This window comes from Canis aureus, chromosome 5 (assembly GCF_053574225.1).
Source record: "Canis aureus isolate CA01 chromosome 5, VMU_Caureus_v.1.0, whole genome shotgun sequence".
In the NCBI taxonomy this organism is placed as follows: domain Eukaryota; kingdom Metazoa; phylum Chordata; class Mammalia; order Carnivora; family Canidae; genus Canis; species Canis aureus.
In genome coordinates this window covers 20,929,774-20,947,321 of record NC_135615.1, presented here as the reverse complement: position 1 = coordinate 20,947,321, position 17,548 = coordinate 20,929,774, and the positions used below count along the sequence as shown (strand labels likewise).

The 17,548-nt window shown below is 41.7% G+C and overlaps 2 protein-coding genes across 6 annotated transcripts in view; one reads left to right on the top strand and one right to left on the bottom strand.

Moving 5' to 3' along the window:
• Positions 1 to 17,548, bottom strand: part of RSU1 (Ras suppressor protein 1) — a 250,560-nt gene that overhangs the window by 42,432 nt on the left and 190,580 nt on the right. For 2 of the 4 annotated variants that reach the window (XM_077897072.1, XM_077897073.1), the window contains one exon: positions 12,269 to 12,838. The exons of the other annotated variants lie outside the window; for them this stretch is intronic. In XM_077897072.1, coding sequence (XP_077753198.1) covers positions 12,736 to 12,838 — 103 coding nt within the window. In that variant the 3' untranslated portion in view covers positions 12,269 to 12,735. Of the gene's footprint in view, positions 1 to 12,268; positions 12,839 to 17,548 lie in introns of those variants that run through there. 4 annotated transcript variants of the gene reach the window in all.
• PTER (phosphotriesterase related) overlaps positions 1 to 17,548 on the top strand; it is a 143,838-nt gene that overhangs the window by 120,178 nt on the left and 6,112 nt on the right. The window lies entirely within an intron of this gene.

Genomic DNA, 17,548 nt, shown 5'->3' with positions numbered 1-17,548 from the left:
GAAGTTGGCCACGCCCCGTTCTGGGTCAGCCAACAACAGAATGAAAACCACACACAGCCCTGGTTCGCTATGGCTGGTTTCTCCATTTCCATCAGCGAGGCAATCATTGCTGGTCCCACGTTCTCTTTTGTGGTCCTCAGTGGCCTCTTCCAGAGAAGCAGCCCAGGTCTGTGCTGGTTCCCCACACCTATATTCATTTCCTAAGGCTGCTGTAGCAAAATACCACCAATTTGCTGGATTAAACAAACAGAAATTCGCTCTTCCACAGTTCTGGAGGCAAGAAGTCCAAAATCAAGGTGTCAGCATGGCCACATGCTGTCTGAAGGCTCGAGGGAACATCAATTCTTTGCCTTTTACAGTTTCTGATGTTGCTGGCAACCATGGCATTTCTTGCCTTGTGGCTGTATCACCCAATCTCCGTCTCCATTGTCTCACGGCCTTTGCCCATGTATGTCCCCTCCAGGTCATTACATGGCATTCTCATAAAGACACCACTGGATTTAGGGCAAACCTACCTCATCTAGTATGACTTTGTTTTAACTTAATTACATCTTCAAAGACTGTATTTCCAAATAGCGTCAACATTCTAAAGTTCCAGGTGGACATGGATCTTTGGGGAGATCCTAACAATTCAGCTTAGTACTCAAGGCAGATGGCCTGTGACCAAGGGAAGCCACAGCCAGTATCCAACTGAACATCTCCATTAACATGAATGTGGTGGCTCCCTCCGACTGCAGCCTCTTCCCAGCCCACGGAACCTGAGCTTCTTCATGTGCACCCTCCACCCCACGCACCTACATTGAAACCACCACATTCTCACGCTGCTTATTTTTAGATCAACTGTGGTTTTTACTGCCTTTTACCCAAATCTTTTCCATTGCTGATCCTTACAAAACGGCAACAACAAAGCTCCATCCTACACTGCAGTTTTAAATGGTTGGACTATCTTGGAGCTAAGACCTCGTCTCCAGGCAGGCCTCCCCTGATGGAAACATTGGTCTCGCACTGCATTGTGATTTAAGAAGTGGCTCTTTGTTAAAATCCCGGTTGCACAAGTGACAGATACATCAGCCCACACAAGCAGCGAGACTGCCCGCCTGGTGTGGCAGGGATATTTTGGGTGGTGCTCTGGGGGAGTTATGAATGGATAACTGCTTTCCCTACTTTCAATTGTTAGCCGGTGGAAGGGCAGGGATGAACCAGCATTGCTGACAACACTCGTACAGAGAAAATACCAATATCAGAGTGACACTGGGCAGCAGAAGCATCAAGAAGATGACACCTCTGGAGACAGATAAAGTTAGTCCTGTGAATGTGGACACTGGGATGCTCTCTGAGGCAGGAGAGCAGAAACCTTGACCTCCAGGAACTGTGGGTACTGCCAACAGCTTGCCCCACTCCTATATAAGGAGCTGACCTGATCAGTAAATAGTAGGTAATGAGCAACTTTCCTATTAGACACCTTCCTGATAACACGGCATTCTTTATTATAATTTTTTATTGGTGTTCAATTTGCCAACATATAGGATAACACCCAGTGCTCATCCTGTCAAGTGCCCCCCTCAGTGCCCGTCATCCAGTCACCCCCACCCCCTGCCAACCTCCCCTTCCACCACCCCTAGTTTGTTTCCCAGAGTTAGGAGTCTTCATGTTATGTCTCCCTTTCTGATATTTCCTACCCATTTCTTCTCCCTTCCCTTCTATTCCCTTTCACTATTATTTATATTCCCCAAATGAATGAGACCATATGCTTGTCCTTCTCCAATTACTTACTTCACTCAGCATAATACCCTCCAGTTCCATCCACGTCGAAGCAAATGGTGGGCATTTGTCATTTTTAGTGGCTGTGTATTGTATACATAGACCACATCTTCTTTATCCATTCATCTTTTGATGGACACCGAGGCTCCTTCCACAGTTTGGCTATTGTGGACATTGCTGCTAGAAACATCGGGGTGCAGGTGTCCCGGCGTTTCATTGCATCTGTATCTTTGGGGTAGATCCCCAGCATATAATATGGCATTCTTGCACAACCCTATTCACTTCATTCACTCTGGCCCTGCAAACTTATTAGAGGTATTGCCTGATTTTTCAGAAAGTCTCTAAATATCCCATTATGAGATATGACCTCTCCACTTATAAAATTGGTATAAACGCTTATATAAAACAGCAGCAAGATATTTCAACTATCCTGTGGAAATTGCATTTATTCATCCAACAGCATCCAAATGCCCAATATGCTCTAGGTGCTCTGCTAGGTAGGAGGGCAGCGGGGTGAAGCAGGTGGGTTCTCTCCTCTGTCTCTGAGCTGCTACAAAGTCACAGGTGGTCTGATCATGCCAGGCCCAGGCTGCTTGGAATCAAAACCCAAAGAAAGTTGCCCCCTATTTCAGGAGGGAATGCTCCTCGGATGGGTCATGCGAGAGAATCCCCTTCAGAGTAAAACAGTTCCTTGTGGAATAGTATGTGAAGTGCTGCATTTTTGGACAAGACAAGACAAGGCCAGAGTTGTTTTCAGGAGTGGGGCTTATCTGTTTTGGTCACTACATCTCTTGGTCATCAGAGAGATGCTGCCACCTTACCAAGCACCGAGAATGGAGGGAGTGGAACCCAAAAGTCGGCATTTACAGAAGTGAGATAATGCTTCACTAACCTTGCTGTCACCATGTACTCACTTACATGTGTTAATAGAATGAACATTTCAAGAAACCAAAAGCAGAGATTCCAATTTGAGAGATGATGTGAAGGGAAACTGTTGCCTTTTAGAGAGTCTAAGGGAGTCTTACTTGACAGCAGAGTGGTAATGTCAGATGGAGGAAAGGACATCTGCTCTAGGAATCAAAAGAATCTTGTCCCACATCCTTGCTCTACCACTCGTTAGCTTTGGGCCCTTAGGAAAGCTCTCTCGTTTCTCTGAGGTTACATTTTCTAAAGAATGACAATAACTAGCGAGGAAGAATGAAAAACACACAGAGTCCGAGACACGGAAGTCCCCCAGGAAATAAGTGCTATTAGTCACACAAAATAATGGTTTCAGGAGGAAACCAGGCAATGGCAACTTACCACACTCTATTATGTATGAAATGAGTACGAAATGAGTGAGAGGTAAGAGGCAATACCGCAAAAATATTTATATGCAGTGCTGGTACAAATCTGACATTTCTAAAGACCACAGGGTCCCCTATTATTATTGGTGGGATGATAAGTGACAGACATCCACATATATGCACATATATATGTATATATGTATATAAGGGCAGTGACACATACACAGAGTATACGTACATATGTAAACATAATATAATCTTACGATATTACAGATGAAGAAATATACACATGAATGATTAATGCCTAATTTTAGGTCACAAAGAGTCCAGGATAGAAGGATTAGTGCTTTGGCTGCTGGTTCTGCTGTCTTTAAACTTGCCTTCCTAGAGAAGTGTATTTTGGTGAACATCCACAGGTTCTTTTGAAATTGACTCACATTGACCAGAGCACTTGGATTTTTGCTTTGGGGCCCTTCCCCCAAATTAAATATAACTTAAATGCAAATTAAATGCAAAGTCGTAATGCAGGTAGAATGCTGTTCGGTTCAAGCTGCTACAGAAGAAATCGATGGTTATTTGAAGAAGGTTTTAAATAATCAAATATGCAACAGTTGGATCAACACAAGAGAAACCAAAAATTCAGGTAAAAGTTTGTTTGAACTTCTATAGGGTTGAATAATGTCTCACCAATTAGTATTCAGAGATTCTATTTCTCTTATGCAGTTTTGAGAAAAATAAATGAAATAGACTCAAAGTATGAAACAGAAAATTCCACAGGAATGTCTAAGATTATCCCCTTCCTTTTTTTTTTTTTTTTTTTAAAGATCTTATTTATTCCTGAAAGATAGAGAGAGAGAGAGAGGCAGAGACATAGGCAGAGGGAGAAGCAGGCTTCCTGTGGGGATCCCAATGTGGGACCAGATCCCAGGATCCCGAGATCATGCCCTGTGCCAAAGGCAGATGCTCAATCGCTGAGCCACCCAGGCGTCCCTCCCATCTTTTTCCTTTAGTGTTAGCCTTATATTATCCAAATGACAATAGTATTAAATTCAATTAAACAAACATTTACAGAGCTCCTAATGTATACTAGGCATCGGTCTAAGTGTGGGAATGTAACAGTTAATGGAATGGTCAGGGGACATTTTCATGAAGGGCTAATAAAGTATTTGGCTACTTACAGATAGCCTCATGGACATTCTGGGGGGGTTGAAGACAGGTACAAAGTAAACTATAATTTTCTTTTTAAGATTTTATTTATTTGAGAGAGAGCCTGAGTGGGTGGAGGGGGTGCAGAGGGAGAGGGATAAGCAGACTCCATGCAGAGCGGGGACAACATGGGGCTCGATCCCAGGACCCAGAGATCGTGATGTGAGCCAAAGGCAGCCGCTTAACTGACTGAGCCACCCAGGCGCCCCAAAATAAACTGCAATTTAGAAAAGAGTGATCAAGGTAGGCCTTATCGACAAAAGTGACTTTTTAAAAAGATTTAAAGTTGGTCAAAGAGTTGTATCTGGGAGAACATTCTAGGAAAAGGAATTGAAGGCACAAAGGCCCTAAAGTAAGAACCTTGAAGCCAGTGAGGCTGGGATAAAGCAAGTGAGACAAGTAAAAGAGGAAAGGCGGATCACACATGGTCTTGCAGGCCATGGTTAGTGGAAAACACCACTGGAAGATTCTGAGCAGAATTGTGTTCTGATTTCTGTGTTAAAAGGATCACTGCCGAACAGAGGTAAGACAGCGGAAGCAAAAGCCACAAACCCAACTGTAGGATATTGTAATAATCCAGGTGAGAAGTCAGAGTACCTGGACCAGTGTAGAAGAAGATGGTGTGATGTCCGCATTTCTGGTTATATTTTGGGAGCAGAGCCCAGAAGAATTTCTGAAGCATACATGTGCGATATTTTGATTATAAAGTTCTACTGGAAACTTAATTTGCAATTGAATACAAGTTATTTCATATATTAACATGAGTATAAGTAAAAGTAAAAACATAGAAAGTTAGAGTCAACTTCTGTTCTATATTTCTAGCAATTAATATTGACACAATGACTAAGAAAATCGAATTCCTTCTAGATTAATATAATTTTCATCTATAACTATTCCACATTATCACAGTGAGGATTCATCTATGTTAAGTGGTTTCTAAATAGTTTCTATTCAACAGAGTCAATCTGATGTGACTAGGACAGTTGCTTGATCCAACGAAGACTATAGGAGTTCCACCAATGATAAGTGTGGTGCCATGATTAGTGAAAGAGTGAGTCTGTCAAACGACCCTGAATACCTTAGCTCCTTCTCAGAGATTCAAAATGCACAGTAAGATGATCAAGTGTCTGTAACTCTGCAGGAAAAAAAATTTAACCATGAATCTCTCTTCAACCCTAACCCTTTCTTCCTGCTTCCACCTTTTCTACTTGCTCCTATCTTAACTGGAAAAAAAAAAATTCAATGGATTCATGATAAACAGAAGACTAAACTTCTAGCCAAGAAAGAGAAACACTTCTTTTCTAGATCTAAGATTCATTATACAACTTATTCCTAAACAATCCTGTCCTGCTTATTGCATAAAGTAGCTGCAAGGACCAAATGCAATTACATACACAGAAATATTTTGCACATTATCTAAGGTATCCAGCATATAGGCTAGGCCAATGTCTTACATAAAGACAAGTCCAAGGAATAAAAAAAATATCCATGGGCTCCCATATAAGCTTTGGAGCACTGGAGTAGAGGCTACCTTCAGAGACTGCAAGGCACTTACAGCAACAAATGATCTCATCATTGCACTAAAAACGTCAGGTTATTTTTGTTAAAAAGCTACCTTTTGGAGAGACTGACATCACCAACATGGCAACATATATTGCTCCTGACATCGCTCCCCTTCACCAGAACAACAACTGTTCCTGTACAAAACATCAGAGAGAAAACCCAAGAGCAGACAAAACTGACTTTAAACTAAAAATGGTAAAAAAAGAAAAAAAAAGGCCATCATAAAACTATAAAGGGATCAATTCATCATGAAGATTTAACAAATGTAAACATTCATGTGCCCAACAATGGAACACCTAAATATATAAAGCAAAAGCTAACTGCTAAAAGGAAAAAAAACCAGCAATACAATAATATTTGGGGATTTTAATACTGCATTCTTAACAGTGGATAGGTCATCCAGATAGCATCAATAAAGTAACAGGAGATTTGAACAATACTATAAACCAAATGGACCTAACAAACATATACAGAACATTTTATCAGTCAACAGCAGAGTACACACTCTTATTAGGTCCAATGGAACATTTTCTAGGATAGACCATGTGTTAGGCAACCAAAAAGTGTAAAGTGTCTTAAGTCTTAGCAAGTTAAAGAAGACTAAAATAAATTATCTTCTCTGACCATAATGGTATGAAACTAGAAGTAATAGGAGGAAAACTGGGAAACTCATATATAAATGGAAATTAAACAACAGTCTCCTGAACAACTGATGGGTCAAAGGGGAAACCAAGTATTTTGAACCAAATGAAAATGGAAACACAACATACCAACCTTTATGAGATGCAGCAAAACCAGATTCAGGAGGGAAATACATAGCAATAAATACCTACATTGAAAAAGATTTCAAATAAAGCACCTAACTCTATACCTCAAGGACTAGATAAACAAGAATTAAGCCCAAAGTTAGCAGAAGGAAGGAAATAATAAAGATCAGAGCAGAAATAACTGATAGAGGAGAGCAATAGAAAAGATGAATAAGCTTACAGTTAAAAAAAAAACAAAACCCTAGAGTTGATTCTTTGAAAGAATAAATTTGACAAATCTGTAGCCAGATAACGAGGAAAAAAATCAAAGGACCCAAATCAGCAAAATTGTAAATGAGAGACATTGCAATTGAAACCACAGAAATACAAAAGGTCAAAGGAGCTACTATGAACTACATGCCAACAAATTAGATAACCTAGAAGAAATGGAAATATTCTCAGAAAAATGCAACCTACCAAGACTGAAACAGGAAGAAATAGAAAATCTAAACAGACCAATTACTAGCAAGGAGACTAAATCAGTAATCAAAAATCTCACAAAGAAAAGCCCAAAACCTTATGGCTTTGCTGGTGAATTACCAAATACTTAAAAAAGAATTAACACAAATCCTTCTCAAACTCTTTCAAAAAATCAGAGGAGGGAGCACTCTCAAATTCATTTTACTAGGTCAGCAATACCCTGATAACAAAGCCAGAAAGGACACTACAAGAAAACTATAAGCCAGTATCTCTGATGAATATGGATGAAAAAATTCTCAATAAAGTATTAGCAAACTAAATTCAGCAGCACATTAAAAGGATCATTCACTGTGATCAAGTGGGATTTATCTTTGGGATGCAAGGATGGTTCAAAATACACAAATCAATAAATGATATATCATATTAAAAAATACACAAAATACACAAATCAATAAATGATATATCATATTAATAGAATGAAAAAAATGATATAATCATTTCAATAGACACAAAAGAGTATTTGACATTATTCAACATCCAATCATTATAAAAACTCTTAACATATTAGGTATAGAGAGAACATATTCAACATAATAAAGGGTATATATGAAAAACCTACAGCTAACATCATACTCCATGATAGAAGGTTAAAAGCTTTTTCTCTAAGATTAAGAACAAGTGTACCCATTCTTACCACTCATATTCAACATAATACTGGAAGTCCTAGCCAGAGCAATCAGGTAAAAGAAATAAAAGGTATCAATACTGGCTCTCCTTGTAGATGACATGATCTTATATATAGAAAACCCTAAAAAAACTCATCCAAAATATTGTTAGATCTAATCAATGAATTCAGTAAGGTTGCAGTATACAAGATTAACATGCAAAATTAAGGAAATTGATCCCATTTACAGCAGCATCAAAAATAATACTGAGGAATAAATTTAACTAAGGAGATCAAAAATGTCTACTCTGAAAACTGTAAGACATCGAAGAAAAAAACCAAAGACGATACAAATAAATGTAAAGGTCTCTTATGTTCATGGTCTGAAAGAATTTTTATTGTTAAATGTCCATACTACCAAAAGTCATCTATAGATTCAATGAAATCCCTGTCAGGATTCCAATGACATTATTTACAGAAGCAGAAGAAAAAAATCCTAAAATATATATGGAACCACAAAAGACCCCAATAGCTAAAGCAATCCTGAGAAAGAAGAACAAAATGGTAGGCATCATACATTCTGATTTCAAGCTCTATTATAAAGCTATAATAACTACATAAAGCTAAGCTAATCAAAACAGTGTGGCGCTGACATAAAAACAGATACGTAGACCAATGGAACAGAATCAAGAGCCCAGAAATAAACCCATGCATATGTGGTCAAGTGATACTTGACAAGGAGTCCAAGAGCATCCAGTAGAGAACATGTTCTCTTCAGTAAATGGTGCTGGGAAAATTAGATATCCACATGTAAAAGAATAAAACTAGACCCTTATTTTACACTACTGAAAATGAATTAAAGACTTAAATGTAAGGCAAGAAACCTTGAAACTCCTAGAAGACAATATAGGAAAAAAGCTTCTTGACATGGGCCTTGGCAATGATTTTTTTGGATTTGACACCTAACGCACAAGCCACAAAATTAAAAATATACAAGTGGAACTATATCAAGCTTAAACACTTCTGCACAGGATAAGAACAAACAACAAAATGAAAAGACAACCTACAGAATGGGGAAAATATTTTCAAACCATGTATCTGATAAGAGGTTAATATCCAAAATACATAAATAATTCATACACCTCAAGAACAACAAAAAAATCCAATTAAAAAATGGGCAAAGAGGGACACCTCAGTGGCTCAGCAGTTGAATGTCTGCCTTCTGCTCAGGGCATGATCCCAGGATCTGGGATTGAGTCCCACATTGGGCTTCTTGAGAGGAGCTTGCTTCTCCCTCTGCCTATGTCTCTGCCTCTCTCTTTGTGTGTCTCTCATGAATAAATAAATCTTTTAAAAAAATGGGCAAAGAAACTGAAGAGACATTTTTCCAAAGAAGATACACAAATGGCCAACAGAAAAGATGCTCAACATCACTAACCAGTAGAGAAATACAAGTCAAAACGACAAGATCATCTCACATCTGTTAGAATGGCTATCATTAAAAAGGTGAAAGAGAACACTGGTAAGAATGGGAAGAAAAGGAACCCTTGTGGAGGGCTGGTAGAAGCATACATTGATGCAGCTACTATGGAAAACAGTATAGAGGTTCCTCAAAAAATTAAAAATAGAGCTATCCATTAATTCTTCTATCTAAAGAAAACACTATGAAGAGACATCTGACCCCCTTGTTCACAGCAGCATTATTTACAACAGCCAAGACATGAAAGTAACAGGTGTCCCCTGATAGATAAATGGATAGAGAAAATGTGGTATATACACACGGGAATACTACTGTGTGGAATATTCCTCAGCCATAAAAAAAGAAGAAAATCCTGCCATTTGTGACAACATGGATGGACCTTACGGGCATTATGCTAGGTGAAATTAAATGGAGAAAAATAAACACTATGTGATCTCATTAACTTGTGGAATCTAAAAAAACAAAACCAAACAAAACTCACAGAAAAAGAGATCAGATTTTGAGGTTACCAAGGGCAGGTGTAGGGAGGGAGAACTAGATGAAGAGGGTCAAAAGATACAAACTTCCAGTTATAAGCTAAGTCCTGGGGATAGAATGTACAACATGATGGCTCTAGTTAACACTGCTGTATGGTATATTTGAAAGTTAGGAGAGTAAATCCTGAGTTCTAATCACAAGGAGAAATATACATTTTTTAATCGATATGAAATGATGAATGCTGAATTATTGTGGTAATCATTTCACAATATATGAGTCAAATCATGATGCTGTACACTTTAAGAATACACAGTGCTGTATGTCAACTGTATCTCAGTAAAACTGGGTTATAAAAAAAAAAACCACCCTTTGAACTGTGGATAAGATGTTAATCAGGGCACCAAGTAACTAAAATATGTATGAAAACACAAAAAACCTACTTTAGTGACAAAAAAAGAAAAAGAAACCCACCACCCTGAGATTTTATATTATGCTTGAATTCAAATATATATTACTTTCTGGATTGCATAATATACCCATTTCATTTTGAAAACAAATACTTAATATTTTCTGATTACAACAGTATACATAATCACTATGGAAAATTTAAAGAATAAGTATTTATAATAAAAAATAGGTGAAGGGGAATAAGAGCACACTTATGATGAGCACTGAGTAACGTACAGAATTGTTGAATCACCACATTGTACAGCTGAAACTAATACAACACTGTATGCTAACTATACTGGAATTAAAGTTAAAAACTTAATAAAAATTAGAACAAATTTCAAAAAATAAAATTAAAAAAAAAATCTTAACCCACCAGAGAGAGATGATTTACCAGGCATAAAATCCTGGTCCGTTTAATTTTTCTGCACATATTACAAACACAATTTCCTTTTTACACAGGGAGGACCATATAGTTTTTTAAAGTTTACTTTTTTACTTAACTGGATGATAGGATTATCTCCCTTTTGCCCTCAGATACTGTTCTATAAAGTTTAATGTCTTCATAAAAGTTTGTCATGTAAACACACTGCTGTTAACCCTTCTTCCCGTGGTGGCTCTTTGCTTTTCCCCATGTTTCCACTGTGTAAAAAGCTATAAGGGCAATTTTCAAATATAGCTCTCTGTGTGCATCTCTGATAATGTCCTCAGGATAAATTCCTAGAAATAAAATTTCTGGGTCAGAGTACACAAAATTTTAAGATTTTGCTACATACTGTCAAATTGCTATACCACCTTCTCTGAGAGAAATTTATATTCCCAATAGCAGTGTATAAGAATGTTTGTCTCGTGTTACTCCCCACCACTAACTACTGCCTTAAAAAAAATATTTGCACATTTCTCATTGTTACACATTTTTATTTTTGGTTTGATTTGTACTTTTTTGATTACTAGTGAGTTTGGATGTTTTTTCACATTCCTTAGAGATACTTCTTCTCTGTGAATTTATGTGTATTGCCCATATTTCTATCAAGAGTGTTCATCTTTTAAAGAAAATTTTCCTCAGAGTATATTGTGATATTTTTACTAATGCTTTGGTGCTGGTTCAATTTTAGACAAAGTCTTTCCTCAACAACAGCAGAGGCATTGTTCTTCTTCCTGCAATTTCATGAGCTAAAAACCAATCTAAAAAATCCAGGCTGAGGCAAAGGTTGCACCTAGAGAAATTAAGTCGACCCTAACCCCAAACAGGAGGTGGCACCTGGGGGGATTCCTTAGTCCACAGGAATGGTCTACCAGGAACTTTTCCAGAAAGTGTAGATCTTGATCGGTGGTCTTTCTCCTTCAATGCAAAGCCCATCTCCCACGCAAATCAGGATTTTGTTGTTGTTGTGTTTTGATTCTGGCTTCTTCCAGAATTCCAGCGATCCTGGTCTTGGTGGTTCTACTGTGACACAGAAAGGAGAGGATACAGGGGAAAGCAGACCACAATCCGTCTGAGGATGTTACGTCCCCACAGTCCTTTTGTTAAGGCACTGGGTGTTGGCAGTCCTCTTAGCACAAGAATGCTGCTTGGGTTTATATTCACTTACATCCATATTACTGTTGGTAAGAACAAAGCTGCCTATCACAGATGCTACACAATTGATTGTTTAATGACTCTGCAGCTGCAGTTTCTACCCTGGGTGTGGGGTGGGGTGTGCATGTTCACACAACTGTGTTGGCACCATCGAAGTCACGCAGAAGAATGCTGTGCTATGAGCAGATTTTCTGCAGTGACAAGAAACATACTTGAGTTTTTCTCTCTCCGTTTCACAACTTTTGTCTACCAGCCACTGGCAGAAGTCACCATTTCTTCAGCTAAGAAATGCTGCTTTCCAAAATCCTTTGGCAGAGTTTCCCAGAGATTTGTTTTTCTGCTTCTTCCTAATTTAGAAACAGTCTTCAAAGGAAAAAAAAAAAAAAAACAACTTGACAAATCAATGTGAGAAGAAACCAACTCTGATGTAATTTTGCATTTCTCTCCCCAGAACGCTTCAGAGTTTACCATCTACAACCAATACAATCCAGATGGGATAATTTGGGTGGAAAAAAAAAACCCAAAAAACAAAAATGTGTGTACCCTAAGATGAGACGCTTTTTTATTCAAGAAGCAACGTGTGATACAAATTCAAGATTTTATTAAAAATTATTTGTGATTTAACACAATATCCCAATGTTTATAGAAAGCTTAGAACAAAGTAAAATAACAAGTCATGTGAATGAGCACAAGAATGAACAGTGTTAACTGTGACATTTAAGTGATCACATGATTTTAATTATTCTTTTGATAATATGCAACTTTGTGAACATCTATTCAGGGAACGGAACTCCCGTGCCTACTATGGAATTTGCAGTTGAATTAGAGCTTTGTTTCCTGCCTGTGGCATTTTTAAGCAAACAAATGGAAACAGCTTTAAGAATTCATAAAAGTCTACCACCTACCAAAAGCATTTGGAAGGTAAAGTGGTAAGTGCTAGGAGGAGAGAAAGCAGCACACACATGGCATTTACTTGTGGGACACGGTGGCGGGGAGCGCGAGTGATAATGAGAAAGGCAACCAGAAGTCCAGCCCAGGCCAACCCGTTATTTGTTCTTGGCTGTCAGTGGTTTCCGGCTGATCTTTTTCGATTTGTCATTATTTTTCTTTGGCGGTTCTGGGTTTGCTTGCATGTGTCTGCCGTACAGGCTGCAAAGAGAGAGGGAGAAAGGGTGAGATCCAGTTTGTTAACACAGGACAAGCTTTTATTAGCAGGGCGTTAAAGAACAGACTAATTTCCAGAAATATTCAGGAAGCCAAAGAAAACTGAAAGATCACTCCTGCTTTGTCCAGGTCACACGTTCTAGTGAAGAATATAAGCTCTCACACGCAGCACACAGCACACGAGTCAGTTCTGGACAGGTGTCCTGGAATTTCACATTTGCTGGGCGGAGTGCGAGGACACCAGAGGAAGATCTGGGACTGAGAACCGGCAATACCCAGCCCAGCTGTTCCAGCATGAAGCTCGAATGGCTATGAGTGTGTAAGTCGATGTGTTTAGGACGATGACAAAAGCCGGGTCGAACTGAAGAGACACAGTGTCCATTTAGTGAGAAGTGAACACCATGCCCAGCCAGAAAAGCCCAGGGGCTGGATAATGTGACAGGGAGCAGCGGTGTCCAGGCCTGCTCCAGCTGCTCACACGTGATTGATAGCACTGGGGTGGCGACCACACATCACTGCCACGTTAATAAGTGCCGCTGATTAAATGTTGACAAAGTACCCGACAATTACCGTGGATGGCATTCATCGCAGAGCGAAGCTAGCTTGTGGCTGAGAGGATTGAACCCAACAGCAGATAGTAATTAATCGATAATTTATGAGTAATTCTGATTAAACAAAATTAAAAGCCGCCCTAAAATAAATTCAGCTCAACCTTAACTCCTCTTATTGATATTACTATGTCCCAGAGAGAGCCTGGAGTGTGTTTCTGTTCTTCCGGAGGAAAGGCAACGCCTGATCGGCTGGTTGCAATCGCCCTATGCCACCTGCAGGGGGGGATGACACAAAGACTAACCTCCTGGGACAGGATGTCCCTTGTTCTAGAGTCCACTTAAGGAACTCCTACCTCTCTTGACAGTTGCACCTTGCCAGGCAAACTGGTGGCATACATGGATGCTCGAGGACACTGACACCGTGGGTTGGCGGGCCAAAGGCTGGACCACGCACACAGGGCTGGCCAGCTGGTCAAGCAGTAGGGGAAGCTGATAGGCGACAATGTGGTCTATCTTCTTCAGAGGCTTCCAAGTCTCCCCAGAAGTGTTCTGAGCAGGATCTACCAACATGGCCACGAAGATGGGTCTCTGCTCACATGGAGTTCAGAATGCAGACTGTGGAGCTGGTGGCACTGACCTACGAGCCAGAGGATGTAGGTCTGGCCAGGTGCTGGGAATGTCTCCAGGTAAAGGAGGGACCATCTCCCAGGTTAAGGTGGTAGCACAGCCTGACAGTGAACCACCCTGTGCCCCCATCAGAGAAACACCTCTGTCCCCAGGAGGGTTGTCACCCAGGAAAATGGATCTTTAAATCCATGTAAGGCCCCATCCCCTACGCTTTAAAAAGGGCCACTGATCCCCCTGAAGTCTGAGTCCTGGATCCCAGGAAAGGAACCCCTGGGTTTCCATGGAGAGGTAATTTCAGCTAACCTAGGGCTCCTGCAGTTGCTGTCTCAACCCTGGGAACCTGTGACTATCCGCTTACATGGCAAAAAGGGCTCCACAGAGGTGATTAAGCATCTTGCGAGGGCAAGACTGTTCTCTATCATCTGGGGACATCCCCCCCCCCCCACCTCACCCCTGCTGCCTCTCTCCCAGATGTGTCAAACAGTTAAAGAAGCAGCCAAAGCAGACCCCTCCATTAATCTCCTCGGCTTTAGCAACACATGCCGTGAAACATGCTTTCCCCTGTAACGGCCCCGGCCCTTCCCCCGCTCCGAGGACACAGCTTCCTTCTTGCTAACACAGCAGGGTGGTGTCCCCAGAGGCCTCTGCTCTGCAAGCTCCTCCAGCACACAGCAAAGGCCTGACTCTGGTCTGTGCATTCCCAGCTTCTTTCCAGCCTCAGGCAGCTCTCCTCTATTTCCCCAACCCTGACCCCTGGAAGGGAAAAAATATCCCTGTTCTTCCTCACAGATAGCATCCAACCTTAAGGGTTACAAAACTCTGCAGAAATACAGCTCCGCAGCGCGTGAGCTGGGAAATCCGGCAAGAGCGACACAAATAAGACGTCAGAGGAGGGAAAAGAAGATCTGACAGGGGCCCACGTGTCACATCCTGAAGGAGCAAGAGCCAAGGTGGGCACGGAGGCCTTCCGAGAAGAGGCGGGGGTTCCGCTGGGCCTGATGGTGGTAATCCAGCCAAGTCATTTCAGAAGGGGGTGCAAAAGCCGTCTGGAACTCAGCAAGGCTCCTTTGGTTAGGAAGCGACTAGAAAGGTCCAATGTTTCCATGTCTGCCTTTTTTATAGTCAGGCCCCACTGTGCTTGGACCTCCTGGGCTACACAGCAAGTCACCACAAAGGGGCCAGATCAGAGATGGCATTCCGGGACTTGGTGTTTAAATCCCCCTCTTGCAACTTACGAAGCTGCTGACTCTGGGCAAATCATTAGCATCCCTCACATCCCTCTCGCAGTGCCTCAGTTTCTTCTTTTGTTAAAACAAAACAAAAACCATGCTTTTTTCTTAGAATGGTGGTTGCAGTAGTTAAATAAGCCTAGCACCTGGTATGCCTCCTGGAAGTGATCAGTGGATGCTTGATGAAAATCAGGACTGATGTGGGGTTGTAGTTGGAGGGATTAAATAAAGATAATTATATGATTACTTCTTTAGGGCTCTTTCCTCTGAAAAAAAAATTGCATGATATTTTCTATCAATGCCAAATCCCCAAGCATCCCTGGAAGATTTTAATCCTCTTGGGAGAAAGCAACTAGGGCAGAGCTAAAGGCACCTCCTCCCTTCCTCAGTAAGTCACTGGCAAGGCCCAGATGCTGCTGTGCCCTCCACCGATCCCTTACCCTCCAGCTGAGCGGGCAGGTGAGAGTGGGGCTTTACCCGGTGGCCGTTCCCACATGGAGACATCACTGGGGCACAGCAGTTAATGATGAGCATTTTAGGGTCCGAAGTCTGAGTGGGGGTGCTGTTCCCGGCTCTACCAGTGATTAGCTGGGGGGTTTCCATTTGGTAAGGAAGTGTGGAAGCAGAGTAATGCCCCCTGACACCTGTGAACATATGATATCACAAAGGGACTCTGTGGAGGTGACTGATTGAGGCTCTTGAGCTGGGAAGACTACACTGCATCTTCTGGGTGGGCTCAGTGTCATCACAAGGGTCCTCCTAAGAGGGAGGCAGAAAGGTGAGAGTCAGATCTAAACCTGTTACATGCTGGCTTTGAAGACTGGAGGAAGGGGGCTTCCAGCAAGAAATGCAGGCAGCCTCTAGAAACTAGAGAGGCAAAGAAGGGCCTTCTCTGGAGCTTCCAGAAGGCTGCAACCCTGCAGACATCTTGATTTCAGACTTCTGACCTCCAGAACTCTAAGAGGATATATTTGGTTTGTTTTCATGCACCAAGTTCACGGCACTTTGTTATTACAACAACAACAACAACAACAGGGAACTGATGATATAGTACATGAACCTTTCTGGGTTCCATAGGGCAGAGAAATGAGGCATCTGCTTACCTTTGGCAGAAAAAAAAAAAAAAGGAGACTTTCTGGGGGGCAGCAGGTCATTGAAAAGAAGGAAAAGTTTAAAAACTGAGTTTAAAAAAAAAAAGTGTGCCCCAAAGGAAAAAGGGTGCTGTTTCTACCAGAAGAAGAGAGAACACGTAGGCAAATGGTCTCCTCTCTGCTATAGTTGGACGGGATGATCCCTGCCCGCTCTTCTCTGAAGCTAATGCCCTGGCGGATGTTTTGAATGAACCTAAGATTTAACTTCTAGAGGTGACTGACTGCATGCGACGTGGAGAGGCCAATGCCATTGAAAGCAGTTTCCCAAGAGGAGGGGGCATGCCCCGCCACACAGGCCAGCTAGGAGGGGAAGTACCAGGGTCAGTTAGGAGACAGAAGAAACAAAGCAGGGAGCAGGACCCAGGTCCTTCATGGTGGTTTCATGGGAAGGGATGGGTGGGTTTGAGTGAATTTAGGGTTGGACAGTTTGAATAATTTCCAGGCACTCGAGATCAGGGTGGTCTCCAGTTGTATGGGATCGGGCCCTGGGGTGGTTTAGGGCAGGGGAAATACTGGCCTGGTGTGTGTGTGGGAGTTCCAGGATGGAGGTGGTCGAGGTCGTTTGGATTGGGTGGTTTATGTATCAAAGACAGGCTGGCAGGTTAGTTGGTTGTTATCTCTAGGAATTAAGCTAGCCCTGGAAAGGCCAGTCTCTCCCTAGCCAGCAAGACCTCCAAGATGTCAAAACAGCATAAAAGAAGATAAGAAACATGACTAAATACAGTCACAGCCTTCAGGATGGCTTTTGTCCTCCAGATCCCATATCCTCCCCGCATTCGCATGACAAACGTCTCCCTCAGTCTTAGTGAAGACAGGCTCTCTTGTTCCATCTGCTTCCACCTCCACCTGGGAAGATCCCAGTCATCCCTCAGACCCTGGCACAAGGTCCTTCCCAAACCAGCATGTTTCCTTAGCGGCCTCTGTCCTGCCCTCCAGGAGCTCACAGCGCCCTGCCCTGGGGGTCCCCAGACAACAGTTCTGGGGCTTCCCTCACCTCTGCATTGCGGCACCCTGCTCGCCCTCAATGACCTGTGGCTCTGGGAAAGCGGCTAGCTACCTCGTAGGGCTTGGACGAAGAGTAAACCAGATATGGGAGGACCTGTCTGTGCAGGTACTCAGCAGATGTTCCAGAACAGC